This window comes from Tamandua tetradactyla, chromosome 4 (genome assembly GCF_023851605.1).
Source record: "Tamandua tetradactyla isolate mTamTet1 chromosome 4, mTamTet1.pri, whole genome shotgun sequence".
Taxonomy (NCBI): Eukaryota; Metazoa; Chordata; class Mammalia; order Pilosa; family Myrmecophagidae; genus Tamandua; species Tamandua tetradactyla.
This window is the reverse complement of record NC_135330.1, coordinates 26,404,360-26,425,983: the sequence shown is the minus strand read 5'-3', so window position 1 is coordinate 26,425,983 and position 21,624 is coordinate 26,404,360. Positions and strand designations below refer to the sequence as shown.

At 33.2% G+C, this 21,624-nt stretch overlaps 1 protein-coding gene across 8 annotated transcripts in view; it reads right to left on the bottom strand.

Annotated features, from left to right (window-relative positions):
* SUCO (SUN domain containing ossification factor) overlaps positions 1-21,624 on the bottom strand; it is a 92,843-nt gene that overhangs the window by 6,259 nt on the left and 64,960 nt on the right. For 4 of the 8 annotated variants that reach the window (XM_077156989.1, XM_077156990.1, XM_077156991.1 and 1 more), the window contains 7 exons: positions 16,093-16,161; positions 15,222-15,312; positions 11,923-13,086; positions 10,621-10,708; positions 7,552-7,656; positions 5,874-6,028; positions 5,331-5,422 (listed from right to left, as the gene is read on the bottom strand). In XM_077156989.1, the coding sequence (XP_077013104.1) occupies positions 5,331-5,422; positions 5,874-6,028; positions 7,552-7,656; positions 10,621-10,708; positions 11,923-13,086; positions 15,222-15,312; positions 16,093-16,161 (1,764 nt within the window). Of the gene's footprint in view, positions 1-4,960; positions 5,052-5,276; positions 5,423-5,873; positions 6,029-7,551; positions 7,657-10,620; positions 10,709-11,922; positions 13,087-15,221; positions 15,313-16,092; positions 16,162-21,624 lie in introns of all 8 variants that reach the window. The other 4 variants (XM_077156988.1, XM_077156987.1, XR_013174095.1 and 1 more) reach the window with 3 other exon arrangements.

Here is a 21,624-nt window from a genome sequence, read left to right as displayed (position 1 = left end):
CTGACACAACAACTTGTAATTTGCAAATAAGCATAACCTATAACCCAGCAATTTTATATCTGGGTAACATTCCTAGAGAAATTCATGCAAATACAACAATGGTTATAGCAGCATTACTTGTAATAGTCCTAAACTGTAAAGAATGTTAAATACATGTAATTTAGTCAGTTACTGAAATATTATACAGTATTGAAACTGAACTATAGTAACAGACAAAAATGTAAACAATTCTTACAAATAGAATGCTGAATGAGAGAAGGCCAAGAAAGAATACATATGATTTCACTTATCAAAAGTTCAAATCCAGGCAAAAATCAAGCTGTATTGTTTAGGAATCAAACACTGATAGAAAGACCATTAAGAAAATAAAAAATATGATTATCCCTAAGTCAAGATAGTAGATACCTCTGGGATACAACTATTCACTTTAAAATTACTTCATAAATTACACATTTCAGCTTTGTATACTTTTGCATCTTTTATTTCACAATAAAAATGTGTTTCAAAAATCAAAACAATTTTGGTCTATTTGGGTGCTTAACAAAAGTGACAGGTACAAATCACAAACAACAACTTGTGTGTTCCTCATAAACTTGAGGAAAAAGGAGAAAACACTAAGAAAATAAAGCTTATAATGGATTAATTTAATTTAAAAACCGGATCATCTAAGCTCAGTTATTATACAACCTCAAATGTTTAATAGGTTAGACATTATATAATTTGCCTAATTCTATATTAATACATATCGAGTCTGTAAAACATAATAGACAATGTAAAAATAAATGGTCCCATCTCATAGAGCTTAGAAGCAAAAATAAGGCGAAAGTGCAGGATGGTTAAAATCAAAGCTATGATAAATGCCATAAGAAGAGATCACTCAAACAGCAGAAGAAATAAATGAATTCATAAACTAATAGCAGAATCAGGATTAAAGCCAATCTCCTGCCTAGTGCTTTCCAACTTATAAAGATGAGCCAAGATGACAGTTATTTAAAACAAGTTATCTATTACCAGATACAACAAGCTGTTTGGGGGATAAGAGTTATAGGTTGTTTTGGGTTTTCTCTTTGGTGTGGATGTGTCTATTTGCTTCTTTTCTCTTCAGAGCAATGAAAATTGTCTAAAATTGAGAATGACAATGATTGTACAACTAAATGAGGATTCTGTGAGACACTGTTTATTTTGGGTAGAATATAGACTTTGTGACTATATCTCAACAAAACCTGCAGATGCAAGATAAATAAACAGAAAGATTCAGTGCTAGAGAAAACGTAGAGAGTGAGGTATACCTATTCAACGTTAGGAGGGTAGCAGAATGGTACAGCCCTTCTGGATGGTAATGCAGCAGACCCACAGGAGGCTACATATAGGGTTAACAAATTATTAGGCAATTCCGTTAATAGGAATACACTTGCAAGAACTGAAAGCAGGGATTCAAATAGACATTTGTACACTGATGCTTATGGCAGCATTATTCACAATAGCCAATGGGTGGAGCAAAAGAGTATATCAGCTGAGAAGCAGAAGGGCAAACTACGGTGTATAAATATGAAGGAATATTGTGCTCTACAGAAAGGAATGAAGTTGCATGTAGGTACGCAATGAGGTCAATGAACCTTAAGAATATTATATTGAGCAAAATAAGCCAGAAACAAAAAGACAAGTATTGTGTGGTCTCTTTGAAAATACTTACAAGAAAACTGAACCAAGACTGTAAGATCTTACAGTAGGCAAATTTATTCCTGAGCTTTAAGTATTATTTCTAAAGTCTGAGATGCTGTATTCTGTGTGCATAATATGGTATTTCCCTGGATCACTGCGTACCTGTGTGACACCTAAGACTCAGAGAGTTCTACAGCTCTGAAAGTCAGCATTACTCCACACAGCAACTGTTAAGGAATTTGAAAAAGAGATCAGACTTTAAATACAGATAAGAAGTGAAGCTGATCTTGTTGGGACTAAAGTAAATCAGAATACAGGGTAAAGGATAATAACTATCTGTATTTCAGAATTTCACCTTCTGTGTGAGACCAAAGGAAGAGATGTTTATTTTGTTCAAAACTTAAATATCCTGTAGCACACAATCTAACAACCTGTCTGGCCAGTTCATTTACAAAACCTAAATACACAGAGCCCAGAATAAAGAATGAAATCCTGTAAGCTAAATGCAATACCCTGATACATTCCAGAGTATGCTGCACAGATAATTAAGAGTACTGGCAGAATCCCCTGAGGGACTGGAGAAATAACATGGAACTATTAAACTTCCCTACCTGGGAAATTCTTGATACTTTCTCAAGCATTAGGAATTCTCCAGTTAATAGGCCAAGCCCTCAAACTTGAGGTTTGCTTATTTTTGTAACAGGAAACTAAGCCTACCTATGACTACAACTAGGAGTCACCTCCAGACAACCTCTTTCGTTGATCAGATGTGGCCTCTCTCTCTAAGTCCAACTCTGCATTAAAACTCCCCCTACATGGGACATGACTTCCAAGCTCAGTCTCCCTGACAACGTGAGAAATGACTCCCAGTGATAAGCCTGGCCCTGGCATCACAGATCACAATACCTTCCTGACCAAGAGAGGGGAAAAGCAATGTTCAAAATACGGTATAAGTGACTAAGAGATTTCAGATAGAGTCAAAAGGCTATTCTGGAGGTTATTCTTATGCAAGCTTCAGCTACACATTGCAAATTGCCTCAACCAAGAGTATTCCTGAAAACGCTAAGGAATATACAAGGCCCATATGACATTCTATATAAGTTTCACTCATGAAGTTTACTTTTCAGAAACTTAACCACCACACTATTCCTATGGCAGATAAACCCTGAAACCAAGAGATACCAGTCTCTTCAAGAACATCAAGACTAGTTGCATTCCCCTTCTCCATAATGTTGAAACCTCTTTTCAATATGAAGAAGTTAGAATGGTCATTGTCCAAACATCCCCGAAGTTTGGGAGAAAGATCAAATGAGAGGGAGGAGTACTAATAGTGAAGATAGGATTTAATATGTTATCCTAACTCATGGATCACTGTACTGATATTTCTTGTTAGTTTCTAGTATATTAGAACAGCTAGAAGGAAATACCTGAAATTGTGGAACTATAACCCATACCATACTTTGGAATCTGCTCTATACCTACTTGTTAAACTGTACTTTGAAATTAATTACTTTTCTGTATATAGGCTATATTTCACAAAGAAAAAAAACCACACACACAAAAAAGTGAATCAGAGTATAAAGTTACCACTTTGGGAATTTCTGTGTCTAGTCTAGTGCCAGAACCTTTCTAGATGCAGTGAATTTCCATAAGAACTTTACAGGCAAATATTTTAATATCTGGATAAAGTGAGACCAATTTAATATAATAGAGGTACAGATGTCCCTACTGATATTTATCATCTCAAAAGAAGTCAGGGTTTACTACTAACAGGGTTACAGCAAAGAAAATTTGTAGTCTGAAAGCACTGTGTGTGGGTTGTATGGGAGAGAGAACATGGGAATTAGTTTCATAAAACCTGGTTTCAAATTCAGGTACAACTATTACCTATGGAACTTAATATTTCAAAGTATCCTTACTACTCATTTTCTTCTCTGTGAAATGGAGATAATACTTATATTGCATTGGTAAGGACTAAACACATTAAAACAAACAAAGGAGATGAATACATAATAGGAAAGTAATTTTTTTCCCTTTTAATCTGTTCTCCTATCCTCTGGGTTTCTTTCAAAACTGTTCACCTTAAGTTTAATTGTATAAAGTTTCCTAACTATCTGTATATTGTAATTCAGTTTTTGTAAGCAAGGTGAATAATTAAAATAAAAAAAGAAAAGCTAATCTATTTGGCTTTCAAGGGTTAAAGAAATAGTAAAATAACCCTGATTTCACTGCATTTAAAATGAGACTAGAAATGCTGTGAGGGAAAAACATCTCTAATACATTTCCGAACTGCATGAATACAGATCAAGTAAGGATGCATATATACCCACCAAACTGACTACAAGACCAGCAATACTAAATGTGGATGTGAAGCAATTAGGATTCTCAGCTGATAGGAGTGTAAATTCAGACAACCTTTCGGGAAACTATATGGCAATATTAACTAAACCCAACAGAAATGCATAGATGTGTTTACCAAAAGATATGTAATAGCCTCATACTGGAAATAATCCTAATGAGAATGAATAATGTATAGTATATCTATATAATGAACTACTATGCAGGAATGAGAATAAACAAACCACAACTACATTCAATGGCATGGTGAATCTCACAATCAATGGCTATTAAACAGAGGCTACCCTGGGAGAGGACAGAAAAGAACATGAAGTTTCTGGGGTATTGGATAATGCTCTGCTCCTTAATCTGTGTTTTGGATATATACCTGCATTCAGTTTGTGAAAATTCATTGAGCTTAGCATACAATAATTACACTTTTTTGTATGTCTGTAATACTTCAATTAAAACTTTTACTAATGAAAACACATCAACCAAAAGGAGAAAAAGAGAGAGAAAAAGGAAGGAGGTAGACCTTTACTAGCCCTAAATAGACACACATGTAAAGAGTTTAGTCTGTAAAGTTCTATGATAGCAAACCAGTGATGAAACTCAAGAATGATTACTTGAGTAAACTAACTGAAACATGCTGCTCAGTTACAAAAATCCTAAAGGGAGAAATACCAGTGATTACTATATACTCCTAATTAAAATATATATTTAATTTATCTATTTTAATATTGTTATGAAGATAAATTTCTAAGTCTCTTAATAAAAGCATTAATTATAAAGGTACCAAAATAGGAAAATAGTCGCTTAGCACATCCATTCACTTACATGTAAATATTTATTGAACATTATAAATGGAACTACAGACTCTGGGGCTACAAAAATAGAGAAAGGCCAATTTTCATTAAGAAAGTGCCTCACAGTCCTGAACTACAGACAAAAAGGGTCCTACCTGTATAGGAAGAGGAGGCAGATAAGCACAGGATGCTATGGGAGCACATTCAGGTTTTCCATATCTGTTGAGCTTTCTCAAACATCCCTTTCTAAAAAGAAATACTTCTAAACAGGAGCATGTTCAAGCAAAAGCTACTAATGTCTAATTAAATAAACTAAACCTCCCCCACCCCATTCTCTGGGCTTTCAGGAACAAAGATGGATATAAAGCGTGAAAATGATAAAGTGGCTTTGAAACAACAAAAACACAAATGTTACGTATAGTCATTGTTCTGTAAGAGATTTTCTGAACACTGCACTGATATTAAACTTACGCCAGAAGTAAGCCAGATCTGTGCTCACATATATTAGATAGCCACAAAATCTACCTTCTTTGCCAGTTAACTGAAGAGACTTGGACCTGATGAGTGGTAATGAAGTTCTTCTTTTCAAATTCATATCATCATAGGAAGAGAAACACCTAAGACATAAAAAAATATATTATGATTGGGCAATAATGAGTAAATTACATAAAATTTACTCTGTAGTTAAGGCTGGATGGCCCAGGCTATTAGAACTGTACAAACCACATAGGGCTCATCCCTAAATTAACACTCCAGTTATAGGTAATACATGTGAAAAAAAGGATTCTCTAAAAGGTACTATTAAAATACCTATTTTTCTTCCCTCTTTGAAATCTGTGTTTGGGCTTCTTTCTCAACCAAATGTATAGGGTTTTTATGTACTTACTAAATAGTCATCCAGGCTAGGACTATCTCACTATACCCAATGATGTTTTTAACCATTTTGGTTTCAAGATAATCATATGAGGTAAAGAATCACCCTCAATACACTTTTAATTGCTCAAAATTCCCCCCAAAATAAAAAGCTTAGTGAAAAAAGAAAATTGTGAGATACAATGCTGGTATTACCTTTTTGGGCTTGGATATTGATTACTTTTAGGAAGTTTTGAAATATAATCTCCATCAAATTGGGAGGAATTTCGACAACGCTGCATACAAAGCATCAGTGCCAAGACAATACAGAGAATCAAAGATATGACAAGATAGCTTTGTCGATCTGAAACCTGAGATGTGAAGAGGGTTAAATAATAACAACAATAATAAATCATACTATTCAATGGGCAAATCATTCTAAACTTATTTTCAATGTGCTTCAAAACCATAAATGCACAAACATACTCTTTGGAAATGTAGCATTAAAGTAATGTTTCTCTTTTTCTTCTTTTTTCTCCCAAGCTTTGTTTTGAAAAATTTCAAACCCATGGAAAAGTTTTGAAAATGGTATAACATATTCATGCCTTTCATCTAGATTTACCAATTAACATTCTGCCACATTTGCACTGCCTCCTCAGTAAAAAATAATTTTAATCCCGTCCTCACACAACCTTTCCCATTTTACAAAATTTTACCACCATTCACCCAGTTATTTAAGTCAAAAACCTAGAATCATCCTTAATCTCTCATTCCCCATGCAACCAATTCATGAGCAGTGACTGACTTCCTAACCTCTTAAATATATCCTGAATTAAACAGCATCACACTATTCTCCAATAATGAAATCCTAATCCAAGCCAACATCACCTCACCCAGGATACTGCAATTGTGCAACTATCTACTAGTTGGATTCCTTCTTCCTTCCATGCTTTCTCTTCCTCAACAAGTAAATTCTCTATAGGGTAGCTGGGGCCAGGGGAAGGTTTCTCAAAGTTTTAAATGTCAGTGAGATAATCCATGTAACCTCTTCATGCAATTATTTTCCAATGACTTACAATGATTATATTTCAAATTCTGTTTTACTTAAAAAGCCCTACCATGATCAAACCCCTGCCAATATCCCCGAACTCCTTTCCTAACCCTCACTTATCTCATTCATTCTGTTTCAGTTATACGAACTTTCTTTGTGCCCTCAAACATATCTCACTCCTTCTAATCTCTGGTCCTTTGTCCTAGCTCTGCCCTCATCTCATTCCAGCTTCTTGATGAGGTCCCACCACAGGCTCTAGGTGGCTGCTAACTCAGTTCTAATGCTACCTCTTCAGATAAGCCTTACAAGATCATCCTAGCTAAAGCAGCATCCCTTACCACCAGCCTCTTACACATACCCACATTTCGTTCTCTATCCCACTGTCGCAATTATCACATACACATTCACAGAAATACAAATTCTGTGAGGACAGAGATTATTCACTTAGGGCTATAGAGCCTCATATACTTTGGATCCTAAATAAATATTTGCCAAATCAATGAAATTTTTGCTTTTTAAAGCAAGTTAATGTCCTTCTGAAGCGAAAATGAAATATTTATTGCTACTATCAATGGCTTGTAAAAGGCCTACTAAAATGATTTTACATCTGTTTTTTTTTTTTTAAGATCTGAATTACAAATGCCATGTTTTACAAAAGATTATGATAATCAATATTATTACCCAAATATACAACTAGCACATTCTGGTGTTCTGAAAAAGTTCTCTACAAATGACAATTTTTGGGGGGTAAAGTTTTTAGTTACTATGCGCTTAACTGACCTGCCTTCACAACAACCTTCATATTTGCACTGTACTGTATACAAGACTAGCAGTAACAATTACCTCGCGCTTTAATTCTGCCACAGTTGTTGATAAGTTTGAAACAAGCTCTGTCATGTTGGTCAGTTGTGCCTGCAGCAACTGGATTGCTTCAGTTTGTCGGTGATCCTATGATAAATGAATAGCTGTTATTTCTTTTTGTGTTTCACCTGTATATTAGCATATTTTAAGTTCAAATAAAAGATCTGGGAAAAAAGTTTTCATGTAAAAATATTATATTAAATTAATATGGGCTTCACATGTATAAATCAGCTTATAACTAGCTATTTGCAAAACAGAATATCTTATGTGTGTTTTTAAAAGAAGGTACTTGGTACAAGGACATATTGAAACTTTTTAACTGGATATTTTAGATATAAAATGGGCTCAATAATAAGAAAGCCTATTTTATAGCTTATTAGAACGGAATGGAATGAAGCACACACTCACATACCTACAACTGGTCATCTAGTCAATGCTAGCATATCACTAGAAAAAGAATTTTATCAAAAACACCCATCTTTCCATTTTGTTCACAACTTTGAATTTTAGGAGCTTTTATAATAAAAAACACGTCTTTATTTAAGTATCATTTTACATGCATGATTTAGGGATTCTGAAGCATTTTCATGGTTAGAAACCTATACTACATTGAAGAGACTGAAAATTTCAATATATTAATGATTGGATGGGGAGCAGAAGAGAACAAGACAAACTCAAAGAAATCTAAACTCCAAACTTAGGACCCATTCAGAAATATTTATCAATTATTTATCATTCTAGACTCATGTCTATGAAATCTTAAAATAAGTTTTAAGTCTCATTTCTGTGGGGGTGGAATGGGGTAAAGTATAAAATGGTAATGTTTCACTTAACTTCTCTTATGAAGTGTGATCCACTGTGGTACTTTCTATCTTACCTCATGACTCACCACACTATCTCTTGAATTCAGACTCAATTTGAAAAACAACAGTTAATTCTTCTAATCAGGTTTTACTTCCAATAGTGTAATAATACACAAGGTTGTTGAAAAGTACTAAGACACAAGCATAAATGAAATATAAAAAAGCAAAGACAATGGTGAGGGGTGTAGAATTACAGTAATGAAATTTAGTAAAGACCTAAATAAATATAGTGTTGATGGATCAGAAAACTTGTCAATTCTTCTAATTGATCATAAATTCAACACGATCATATCTAAGCAGGCTTTTTTTTTCTTTGTAGAAAGTGACAAGCTGATTCTAAAATTCATAGGGAAATGCAAAAAAAAAAACACAAAATCTCAAACAGCCAAACAATTTTGGAAAAGAACAAAGTTTGATAACTTACACTTCCTGATTTCAACAGTGACTATAAAGCTGCAGTAATCATGACAGTGTGGTATTACCATAAAGACAAACAGATCAAAAGAACGAAAGTCCAGAAATAGATTCACAACTGATTCTTTAATAGAAGTAAAAAGGGCATTTAGGTGAAAAAGGATAGTTTTTTCAACAAATGCAAATGGATTACAATCCTAAATTTAAAACTAAAACTATAAAATTTCTAGAGGAAAACACAGGAAAAAAGCCTCTGTGATTTTGTCTTTTGTAAAGATTTTGTAGAGTACTATACATAAAAGAGAATATTGACATATGGACTTCAACAAAATTAAAAATATATGTTCTTAAGACATTGTTAAGAGAGTAAGAAAATAAATCACAGATTGAGGAAAAAATATTCATAGAGCAAATATCTGAGAAATGACTTGTATTCAGAATACATAAAGGACTCTCAAAACTGAGTAATAAATTTAAAAACAAAAAAAATTTTTAAAATGGATAAAAGGTGTGAATGGACACTTTACCAGAGAAGATAAACGGATGGGAAATAGGCCAGGAAAAGACAAACTCGACATCATTAGTCATGCATTTCTCAAATGCAAATTAAAACTCCAATTTGATACCATAACATACCTGTTAGAATGGCTAAAATTCAAAAACTGACTAGATCAAGGAGCAATCAGAACTCTCATATAGTGTTGGTGGGAATCTAAAATGGTACAGAATGGTATGGAACTTTGGAAAACAGATTGGCAGTCCCTTAAAAAGTTGAACATATATCTATATACGAACCAAGCTTTACACTCCCAAGTGCTTAATCATGAAAAATGAAAGCACATGTCTATGCAAAGACCTACACAAATATTCACAGTAGCTTTAGTTATAATAGTCCAAAACTGGAAACAAACCAACAGGTGAAAGTATCAACAAACTGTGATACTTAGAATATAACTCGGAATAAAAGCAAATGATACATGATACATTTACTGATACATGAAACACCATGCGGGAATCTCAAAATAATTAGGCTGAGTTTAAGAGCCAGACCAAAAAAAAGAAGAGGCGTAAAACTATTTAACTCCATTAATATAAAGCTGTAGAAAATGCAAATCAATGGATAGGAAAACATAGCAGTGGGTGCAAGGAAGCCTAGCTTTAGGGGAGACTATGTAGAAAGGAGGGATTACAAATGGGTGTGAGGAAATTTGGGGGGGTTATGGATGTATTAATTATCTTGACAATTTATTTTATGAGTGAATACATATGGTTTTAAGAGGTATAAAGATGGCAAAAAGTATCAAATTGTACACTCTAAATATGTGCTGTTTATGTAGTCAAGTTTTTGACTACTTTTAGTTTTTGACTACTTTTTACCTTAATAAAGAGAAAGTTATTACCAAAATATGAAGACCTTAGGTCAAAATGGACCACCGAATGTCAAACAGGACATAAGAAAAATCCACACCTATACACACTGTAGTAAAATTTAAGAATATGAGACAAAAAATTTTAAAACACCCAACCACATAATGATTACACAAGAAACTAAAAGCATAGGTCCATTTTATTTATAAATACAAATGGAAAACCTCTAAATAATAGATAATTGAAATCAGCAGTATATTAAAAGAATATATCACGAATGTACAGATTATTCAACATCAGCTAACGGGGTGAAAATGAGCCAATATTATCTGTCCTGACCAGTAAGGTCCTACAAAATTCAATGGAAATTTATACAAAAAGTAAAGAAGGCTTGAAGAAAACCAACCTGCTCTTCTGCTATTCTTGAAGTATTCTGAAGTTTGACTATTGTTTTATTGAAAGCCTTCTGCATTTCTTCCATTTGTTTTCTGTACCTGTGGATTAAGTATTGGTTTAAATTAGCTTTAATTTCTTATTTGTTCATTTAATAAAGGAAACACGCTTCTGATTTCAATATATGATAATCCAGTTTTCTCAAAATGACTCTTATGAGGAAGCCTGGCCAATAGAAGAACACTTGTAAAGATACAATAAAAAAGTCAAGACCCTCGAGGTATATAAGGTGTTTGCAACCTTGACACCAATTTATGCACCTTACTGCTATTTAAGATTCTGTGATTTCTGTGGTTCCTTTAAGGTGGGTATAAGGGTGGGAAAGAGGCAAGAGTAAGTAGGAGGTAGTTAAATGGGCATGCACACATCTTGCTAATAAATGATAGGCATGTATTAGGAGAAAAGCCCGTTAGGATATAAAGACTACCTTACTGGCATCTTGTTAGTAGCATTTCAATTTAAGAGGAGTAGGAAAAGTATTTCCTACTTTCCTACTCTTGGTATTTCAAGAACTCCAGATATTTGGTGACTAGTTAGTTGCAAAATGTTGTGGGAGAAGCCCTAAAGATACTGGACACTTAAGAAATTAAAAAAAAAAGGGGGGGGCGGGCAATGATGGTTCAGTGGCAGAGTTCTCACCTGCTGGGCCAGAGGCCTGGGTTCGGTTCCCAGTGCCTGCCCACGTAATCAAAAAAAATTATAAAAAAAAAAAAGAGGGATTAAAAACAATAGTACATAGGTTAAAAAGTGCAGAACTGTGCCTGAGGCTTAACAATGGCATGAACATCCCAGCATTGCCTCTGGCACTTATGAACACAAGAACATAAATTATTACAACTAAAACTAGGATTCTAGGACTTGTCTGAAAGTGCAAGAATACTGCCATATCATCCAGTTCAGTCCAAATCTAGTCTTCACCTGTCTATTCTTGCCTACTCTCTTATATAAAATATGGTCAATATTTATATACTATAATTTCCTCCATGAACCTCTCTGGGGATCAAACAGTAAAAGCAGCTAAAGTTAAGCAACAGAAGAAAGGAAAAAGTGACCACAGATATCTTAGACTTACCAGTCTAATAATAAAGGTGCTGCATCAACTGAGTAGTAAGGCTCAACTTCTAAAACTTTCTCCAGGTAAAATTATATTCACCATTACATCACGAGATAATTAAATCATCTTTTCGTATAGTCATTGATCATACTATGCTACTTAATTGCAAAGCAGGTTGTGCTAATTCATAATAAAACTCACCTTTGGCTAAGTTCCTCTAAATAGCGACCACTGAGAGACATGTTAACTTCTAAGGCCTTAATACGATTATTAAGTCTCATAAATACTGACTCCTTTTGGTTTGATCCATGTACAAGATTTCCATTAGCATATCCTAGATCTGTAGAATTTTGCAATTCAGCATAAAAATCTGTAGCTGTTCTTTGTAATCCACTTGATCCAGGAAGAGTCAATAGGGGATCTTCTGGAGACTGTTCTTCCTCTTTTACTTCAGGTAATGAGGAAGAATCCACAATAGGAGACAAAACCTGCTTTGGTGTGTCATCTATGATTATTTTGGCTTCCCCATCTTCATTCTCTGGCACAGTGGCTGTGATTATAGGTGGTACTATAGTTTCAGACAGTTTAGTGATCATTTGCATGGAATTTATGTCTTCTTTTACAATATTATCCATTACCTCATTGACTTTTTTAGTTTCATAAATCACAGGTGGTTTCTCTTCAGAACTCAAGCTCTCAGACTTTTCTGTTTCATTATCAACCTCAACAAAACTCTCTTGAAGAATCACCTGTGTTGGTGGTGTATGGCCTGCTTCATGTTTAATAGACTCTGATACTTCTATTTTAGGTAATGGATTGATTTCTGAAGTAACATCAAAGGGAAGAGTTTGAGGAGGGCTCGGTTCAAGTTCAAGTGCATCTACAGTGTGATTAACTAAATCACCTTGGTGCAAACCACTTAAGTCACCAAAAACAACAGTTTCAACCTCCCTTTCCATATTCTTACTATCTGATTCTCCACTGAGAGGTTGCAATATTGAAACATCTGCTGATTCTGCAGGACTTAGTAACGGTGGTGCTGACAAAAGACAGTCTTTTGCTTGACTCAAAGTAGTTCTGCTACGTTGCCTATAAAGAGCAACTGCAATGGAACACCATTTATATATGTATTCTGAAAAACTAGAAATACAACAAATTGTGGTCAGTTCACCGCAAAATATTTGCGTCTCTGTCTCAAACCAGGGTGATGATTCATCCTCCTGTTCACCACTGCCCAGAAGGGTCACTGTAGATGGACTTGTCTCCTCTTCTTCCTCTTGAACTAGTTGTACAATGGGACTCTCTTTTGTAGTATCTGATGTCAATGATTCCATGTCATGTGCATGTACTTCAGTGGTTACAAACCTAGAAATAAATATCATAATCACAAATCACTTTAATGAGAAAGCTAAAGTTAAAATTATGTTATAAGGAAAATAAATGTATCACATATAAGATAAAAGAAGAAACAATTTTGGGATGAATTTTTCCTCTTCAAAACACTGTAAATACAAATATTGTTCAGAAATGGGAGCAGAAAGACTATTTATTGAGTAACCAACCATATGTTTCAAACTATATATTTACCATATCAAATTTGCTTTTCTATAATTGCTGTTTTAAATATTCTTTGTATATGGCACAAAAGGAGCAATTTGAAAAGCTGAAGTTAACATAATACCAAAAAGAAATGGTTTCATACACAAATCTTCCTATTCTGAAAAATTACTGAGAATGCTAGGAAATGTCTTCAAATAAAGACCAACATTACATCAGCAAAGGGGAAGAAGGTTAAAAAAAAAAAAACATGTCTAAATGCTAGACTTTCATTTTGTTGGCAGTGAAATAGTACATGGACCAAAGCAAAACATCATAAGGCCATATGTCTCTAAATAGAACATATCATCTCTGATATAATTTCATACACAATCAGGTGTTATTTCCCTTATTATCTAAAAAAAAATAAATTATGTTAGTAAAAAGGAGCAATGCTGAAAGGGAGGGGGAAAAACTAAATTAATTTGGTAAAATTAATTAATATACAATCTATATATACTCTAATTAAAATGCACACACATACTTCTCAAACCTAGGAAAAGAAAAATAAATCAGCATTTCACAATAACTTTAATAGTGACACCCTAACGTGGCTTCTTTCATTTCTATCTATTTTCTTCAAAGAATGACTATATTATCATTATGAAGAATTTCAAGACAAACAGAAACATTAAGTAAAAACTATTTATGCAAAAATTTCACAAAAAACTAAACTCTAATATGGAAAACAGAAAACTGCTACATTAGCACAATATGACTATGTATTTCCATAAATAAGTATTCATATGTATGTACAAAATGAAGTTAGTTTCATTTAGTTTTGAAAAATAGGATAATTATTTTGAAGAAATCCAGTTAAAAAATCAGGAATAGCAGGCAGGCCATGGTGGCTCAGCAGGCAGAGTTCTCGCCTGCCATGCCGGAGACTCGGGTTCATTTCCCAGTGCCTGCCCAGGCAAAAATACATAAAAAATTAAAAATAAATAAATAAATAAAAATAAAAAATCAGGAATAGCAATCACAGTTCCGCATACTTAAATATTGGGGATAGAGATTTCTTAAGTCCTTTAAGGAATCACTAACATACAATGCTGTATTACCTCTCTAACCACCTACTAAATGTTTTCAGTTCCTTTCAGGATTAACATCAGAGAAGAATACAAGTTTGCCACTGTCCCCTTCAAAGCACAAAACCTCATGTCTGAATTCTATGGTACTTAGGAATTACAGATCTTATTACATACTACCTTGAACTAGGTATTGCATGTTCAAATATCTTCTCTTCAGAAGAGTTGACCTCAGTGAAAAGGACTTGCAAAATTTTACAATTTTATCTACTGAAATATAGATAACTATACCCAATTATGCTAATCATGAGCTTATCTAGTATAGATATAAGAAGGTACCAAAAAAAAATATCTACTTTTAATAATCTCTGGTAGAAAAGGGAAAAAAAAAATGAAGATATTTTGTTACCTATATAAATACATTCCTGCCTGAAGTACTCCACTGCAAACTAGGGAAAAACCTACATAATTCACTTTGAGAAATTCACTATGTGACAAATATGTAATTTAAGAACCAATGTTCTAAGTACTTCAGTTCCCTTTATAGCTTTGTAGGCATACCACAGATACCTAATCAATGTTTTTAAGTTTGAGCTTAATAATACATAATATCAAAACAACAAATGTTTGCTCTGGAATGACAAGGGGATACATTTACATAATCCAAATTTATATTCCTATTTATTTTTCCTTTAGATGAGTAAAATAACGTGTATTCCCAGCACATGTATACACAAATGGGAAGAAGCAACTCAATGATTCAAAGCTTTCTATGGACAGTAATTCATAAACAAATCTAAAACTATGCTTTTTTGCACGTGTATACTTAACTCTCCATTTTAATAGAACTCTATTTAACATCACAATATAACTTACTCAGGAGATGGAACAGGAGTTGAAACAGGAGTTAATTCAGGCATTTTAGGTGCAGCTGTCACAGTGGCATTCTCAGACATACTTTTATTTCCTATTTTAGGAAAGATACCCATGTTGAGTTCAATTTAAAAAGCTGTACCATGAAAATATTTCATTAGAACAAAGAACTTCAGTGTCTCAGGGGAGAAGAAATAAAATCAAATAGGGCAGCTAATGCAGACTTTATTTTATTATTCTTCTTATTAAATCAAAGTTCTTTCATAAAGAAATGAATATACAAGTTCACAACTATAAGTAATGTGCATTCTTTTTCAACTTCTCAGATAATTAAAGCAAGTCAGATAATTGAATTTTGTCTAATCTTACATGATTAATATGTCTTACAGACAAACGAAAGAGTATTAAAGAGATAAATGGGTCATTTGAAGTTTGTACTTAAAGTAAGTGTAACTAAACATTTTTTTTAAACAAAATGCAAGACTGTTTCTTCTTGCTAACAATATTCTTATTTGCTATCCCGTAAAGAAAAATAAAAAGCTATCAAAATCAGGTAGCTACTTGATACACAAAAGAAAACCAGATCAGATTTGAAGTATCACTAGGGCAACCAAATCTCAGTGAGGAGATGAGGGAGAAAAATCATTACTTTTATAGCAGGAAAGAGCCAGAAAACAAATTCATGAGTTTTATATAAGAGCCTTCTTCAAAAGAAAAGAACTTGTGAAATTCAAATAAATAAGCATATTTTGGATGCTTCTATATTTCTGAAATGATTACTCATATTGCTTGGTTTATTAATTGATTTGCCTAACTAGAATGACCCCTCCTTGGAGTATTAACTATTTAAAAGACCCATAAAATGATAAAGTACCTTCTGTCAAGTCTTCAGTTTTTGCTCCCAGAATATTAGCGGCAATATTCACCATATTTAGAATGGCATCTAAAGCAAAAGTCAATCAGAAAAAGAAAAACCAACACAGCTAATAAATTAATATCAAATAGTAAAAACCAAACAAAACACTTATAATGGTCTTTTCGTCTTTTTTTTTTTTTGAGAAATTACGTTTTTGGTCTCCTTAACTACCCAAATCCAACAAAAGCATACAAATAAATTTCAGCGCAAAAATGTAAAAGCATAAATCTGAATTTTTATATTCAGAAGATTTTTTAAATTTAAATATACTTTTTAAATAAAGCCTCCCCAAAACCTTTTACCAAAACACTGTTTTCAGCACAATTCAACATACAGCCTGTACTGGGACAAGGAAGAAATCAGATGACCAAAATAAATATTTTACAGAAAAAAGGATGTTTGTCTTTTAAAAGATTCTAAAGTTAAAAAAAAAAAAAAGCTTGAAGAAAGTTTTTCCTAACTGGGGGGTTATCATAGGCAAAAAGAAACAAAAAAGGAGATTACCCAAAAGAAACCAGAAAGATTGATACTTTTAATTATTAGCATATAATATCTATTAACAATATGGTTAAACCCAAGCCAATATTGTATAGAATAATTTCTTAGATAACTTTAAAAATCATTGGTCAGAATAGCAATATTTTGTGAATTATAAAGCAAAAAAAATTCTCTTGTGAATAACTGGGTGGAGTTGGTTATGGAGCATATTAATCAAACGTCAAAATCACAAAAATGCTAAGAGTTACAGACAGAGCAATCTGAATACTCGCTAGTCCTACCTCTCCTTCTCAAGGAGGATATTTGGATAATCAGTAAAAGTGGTACAAAAATCTCCAAAAGTACATGAGAACCTCAGACATAGCAGAACGCCATTAAAAGCAAGGGGGATTTCTTTCATTAATGTGATGTAATTTCAAGGGACATTAACTTCCATTTCAATTACTGAAATTCCACTAGAAGTTAATTCTTCAGTTATCAGGTATTTCTCCTACTAAAATGTTATGTTCTGGTGGGGATTACATACTAAGCCTCATTAGTTATTTACATCTTAATCTTCTTTTGTGAAAGAGAGCCACAGGGTCTTCGAATGGACCCATTCCTCTGAATGGAAACCAGATATATGAAAAGTAAAAAGGAACCTAAGGGAGGAAAAGGTAGCACATGAGGAAGGCTGGGAGCAGCAAGTTAAATACTGTCACATGGAGCTGGTACTGTAAATATTCTTTCAGGTAAGAGAAAGAAGTATAACTTTTTAGTCTGTTTTACAGCTTATAACTAGTAGACCATTAATACTTTCTGATCTTTATATAATTATGATTCTATAACCTAAAAAACACAGTAGTGACACCTTGTTTTCAATCATGAGTGTAACACACAAAAGTTTGCCATCTGTCATTTTTAAATGTAGTGAGAGAAATAGTCTTGGTCTTTAGACTAAAGAAATAATTCAGCAAGAGTCTGTGTAAAGAAATTAGTTTTAGATGCTGTATTTTAATACTAGCACCTACAATATGGAAGTTTTAAACTACACCCCTCCCTTTAAAAATACTATTTACCATTTTAGGGGGCCATTTAGTAACAAAAGGAAAACTTGGCAAGTTTCTACCTCCTCAGCCTACCTAACCTGTAAGAAATAATTTAGCTAGGTTTATAGAGCACTGACAAATAAAAAAGCCTGCTTTATTTTTCCTTTTAGAGAAAACACCATCTGAATGTTTATTCTGACTTTACTCAACTTCCAACCAAACACATGATGATCAATCACTATCATAACCTGTTCATTAAAAACCCTTCAGAATAGGCTGCAGTACTAACTTGCGAATACAATATCAAACTAGATAACTGCCCCTAATTTCTCCTGAATTAACCCAGTCCTACATCTTTGCATTGAGCAACTAGTCATCCTAGTTTGTTCCTTTACAACTGAAATTCTCCTAGATGTAGGGAACAATTTCTCCATGTTAATACTCAGTCTCCAGCACACCAATGACTCTTTTTCATAAAGAAAATATACTTCCATGATGTCCAGGAACTTATAAAGAATTTATAAGTATATTGCAAGAAAACAAAACCAAAAAAAATTATTTCCTCTGAAGCTTGCCCATCTCCATTTTTCTTTTTCCATCTAGGGCCTTTACGTACATACATACATACTTTTACATACATACATAGATTTTTTACATACATACTTACACAACATTACATACATACATAAATATTTATATACATATTTTAACTTAAAACAAAAACTGCATTTTGTCCTAAATATGTGGTTAGAAACCAAGCCTCTAGCAGATAGAGTGATTTTAACAAAATACAGATAATATCTAACAATAAAGGCAGAACTGCAAGAATATCATATTGTGCTCTAGAAAATTCACATGACAAAAAGCACAAGGAAAGGAGAGTGATATAAAAAAATTTTTATTGATATTAAAGATTTAAATTTTCTGATTTAAGAATGTAAACGAAAAAAATCAGGTAGAAGAGCTGCCAGAACTGGCATACACACTAAGTGAAGAATGCCATTCTTTTCCAGTACAAGTTTCTCCCTTTTTGACAGTTAAGTAAATTATGTAATAGCAAGAATGTCTAAATATGCATTATTCATGGTCTTTGACTATCAAATCCCATCAGAAGCCACATATATTAGTGATACACATTGCCTAAAATTACTAATTACTCAATACAAAAGGGAAAAGGAGTTTCTAAAGAAAAGATTAAAACCACAGAATTCTATTTTGAAGATATTATATAAATGTTAAAAATAAAGAAAAAATAAATTAGGTTCAAATAGGCAAATGAAAAGTTGACTTAGAAAGTGGTGAAGATGACAGTCAAACTTGAACATTGTAGTGCAAGAGACGAGCTCTTTCACCTGATTCCATTCTATTATTTACCCTTTGTTAAAGCTATACCAGTTGGATATAGCTGCTAGGTCAAGCTCAAAATAAAATCTTCAGAAAAGATAAAAAGGATACAGGTACAGAAGGCAGTTATGTTAGATTATATCTATAAACTTTATGATGGCAAAAGTCTCACTGGCCTCTCTTGCTTTAATAATTCAAGAGAGGAGATCCAAACAGCCTTCTGACTGCATGAGAATATGCTACTATTCTTTCCAATCTCCCTTTACATGTGAGGTTGGTATAACTGATGGAAGTTATCCCACTTAAAACAGAAGATTTTCAGACCAGGACATACAGTCCCCACGACCAGCACAACAGAAGTTTGTGTACTGGCCTCTTTTCTTGTCTGTAAGTGTGCAGGAAATTCGAAACTGCCATCTGGAGTAGGTTCCATCTCTTACATGTGTTATATCAAACGAAAGAAGCCCCCAGGCATGCCTAAATGTTGCTCTAAAAGCTGCCTTCCAGTCCTTACAAAAACTTTGCAGCATTAAATATGTTAACTTTTTAATTTTTGTACAGTTTCTAAGTGATTTTTGCTAGTAATGTTAAATTGAATTTATTTGTGGGGTGTGAGCACGTCCTCTATTTAAATAAATTGGTGGCTTTCCTTTTATTTTTTCAAAAGTGGAAACCCATTGTAGGCCTTTCGATTTAAGGGTTTCTGATTACATCATTCGTAAGACCAGCCCTGACCCTTCATATACAAAGATAAGTTTTCCTTATTTTATTATTACTGTTTCAGATGAAAATAAATCTTTTGTTTTGGTCTGGATCCAGTAACTACACTGGTACATAGACGCACTGAGAATATATAAACGACCCCCAAATATTTTTACATATCAAAGTTGATTACTTTTGAAATATTTGGATCTATAGTTTAGTGTTCTATATGTTTCCTGACATTACTTTGCATTAGTCAACAGCATAATGAATTCTTGGTGATGCAATGGTGAGTGTAAAAATGTAATGAGTAAAAACCTACCTGGAATAGCTCTTCTTTTTCTTCTTTCTCAGGAATCTGCTTTTTTATTATTATTATTACAATAAGGCATTACAGATTACCTGAAATCCCTTCCATTATAACTAGATTCTCCTTTCTCCCACATTTTATTGCTTAATCATTTGAATAAACAATTAGAAAAGAGTACTTTTAATTAAATGTGTGGCTTTAAAACTGAGCAAAAAGGAAAAAAAACATGAGAAGGTTTATGTAGGTCTGTAAGGTATGGCTGCAGAAATATATTGTAGTAGTTTTGACAATACTGTTAATACCTTGAAAATCATTCACCCAATAAAATATAAAACAAAACAAAAAAGATCTTTTTAAACTCAATTTTCCTGCTTAGATTCAGCAGGCACTTTTCCACCCACCTTGTCTTACTATACAAATTCTTTCAATACCTAGAACACTGGAAGGTAAGTGTACTTCCCTTCCAGATGTTCATAAAAAGAAAAATAAATAATGTGACATCAAGAAACATACCTTCAAGAAGATCCAAAAAGTAGGATCTAAACAAGATTCTAATCAAATAAAATAATACAAATAGGAGATATATCCTCCACTTAAATACAGCTATGTTTTTAAAGGTGTCTAGGAATTAATCCCTCAAGAAAATACAAACTGTAAATGCAGAACATCAATATGTATTCTCTTTGTCTAAAACTATGGCCAGGTATTACTTTCCTCTCCTTTTCAGTGCCACTAGAAACTGAAGATTTTTTGGTCTAGGACTGTTTTCTGACCCCAGAAAATAATGATATTTCCTCAGAGACAATTAAGTATTATTAAACTATAGAAGTGGCAGAATAGTAACTAGTAATATATAAAACTGTTAAACACAAATTTAAGGACAAAAATATTATTAATATACAGATAGATAAAATGGTATCATTTCTTTCCCAAAAAAACTACAACCCATTATAGTGAATGGGGCTCCTATTTTTATACCATGATAAGCTAGATGGCTAGGGATCCTATTTAAAAGTAGTAACTAGTATCTAAAAAGATGTCTAGCAATAAAGCAAAATAACATATGCTGATATGTAATGAAGTTAAATATTTCATAAAAGAATTCTCCATATGAAGGCGTTTTTGAAACTCTTCTTCCCATCCCTTAAATCATCCACTGAAATATACAGTCTCTGTGGAGAAGAGCAGAAGGAAAACAAAGATGGAAAGAAAGAGAGGCAACTCATAACTCTATATTCCATAGCCATAGTAGGAAAAATAAATGGCTAAGTACATGAACTTAGTCAAGGATCAAAAAAAAAAAGTACAAATTCACAGTTCACAGAGGGAATGGAATTCAAGAAATTCAACTTACTTAGAGCATCAAAGGAAACGCACAAATAACTAGCCTTCTATTTTACAAAACTTTTATTTATTTATTTTTGTATGCTGTATGGTGGGGTCACAAGTATCCAGTTACTGCAGCACCATTTGTTGAATTTTTGCTTGTTTTTCGATTGTCTGTTTTGCTTGTTTGTTTTTTGGGAAGTGCAGGGATTGGGACTTGAACCCCGGTCTCCCGTATGGTAGGTGAGAGGGGTAGGTAATTCTACCACTGAATTACCCTTG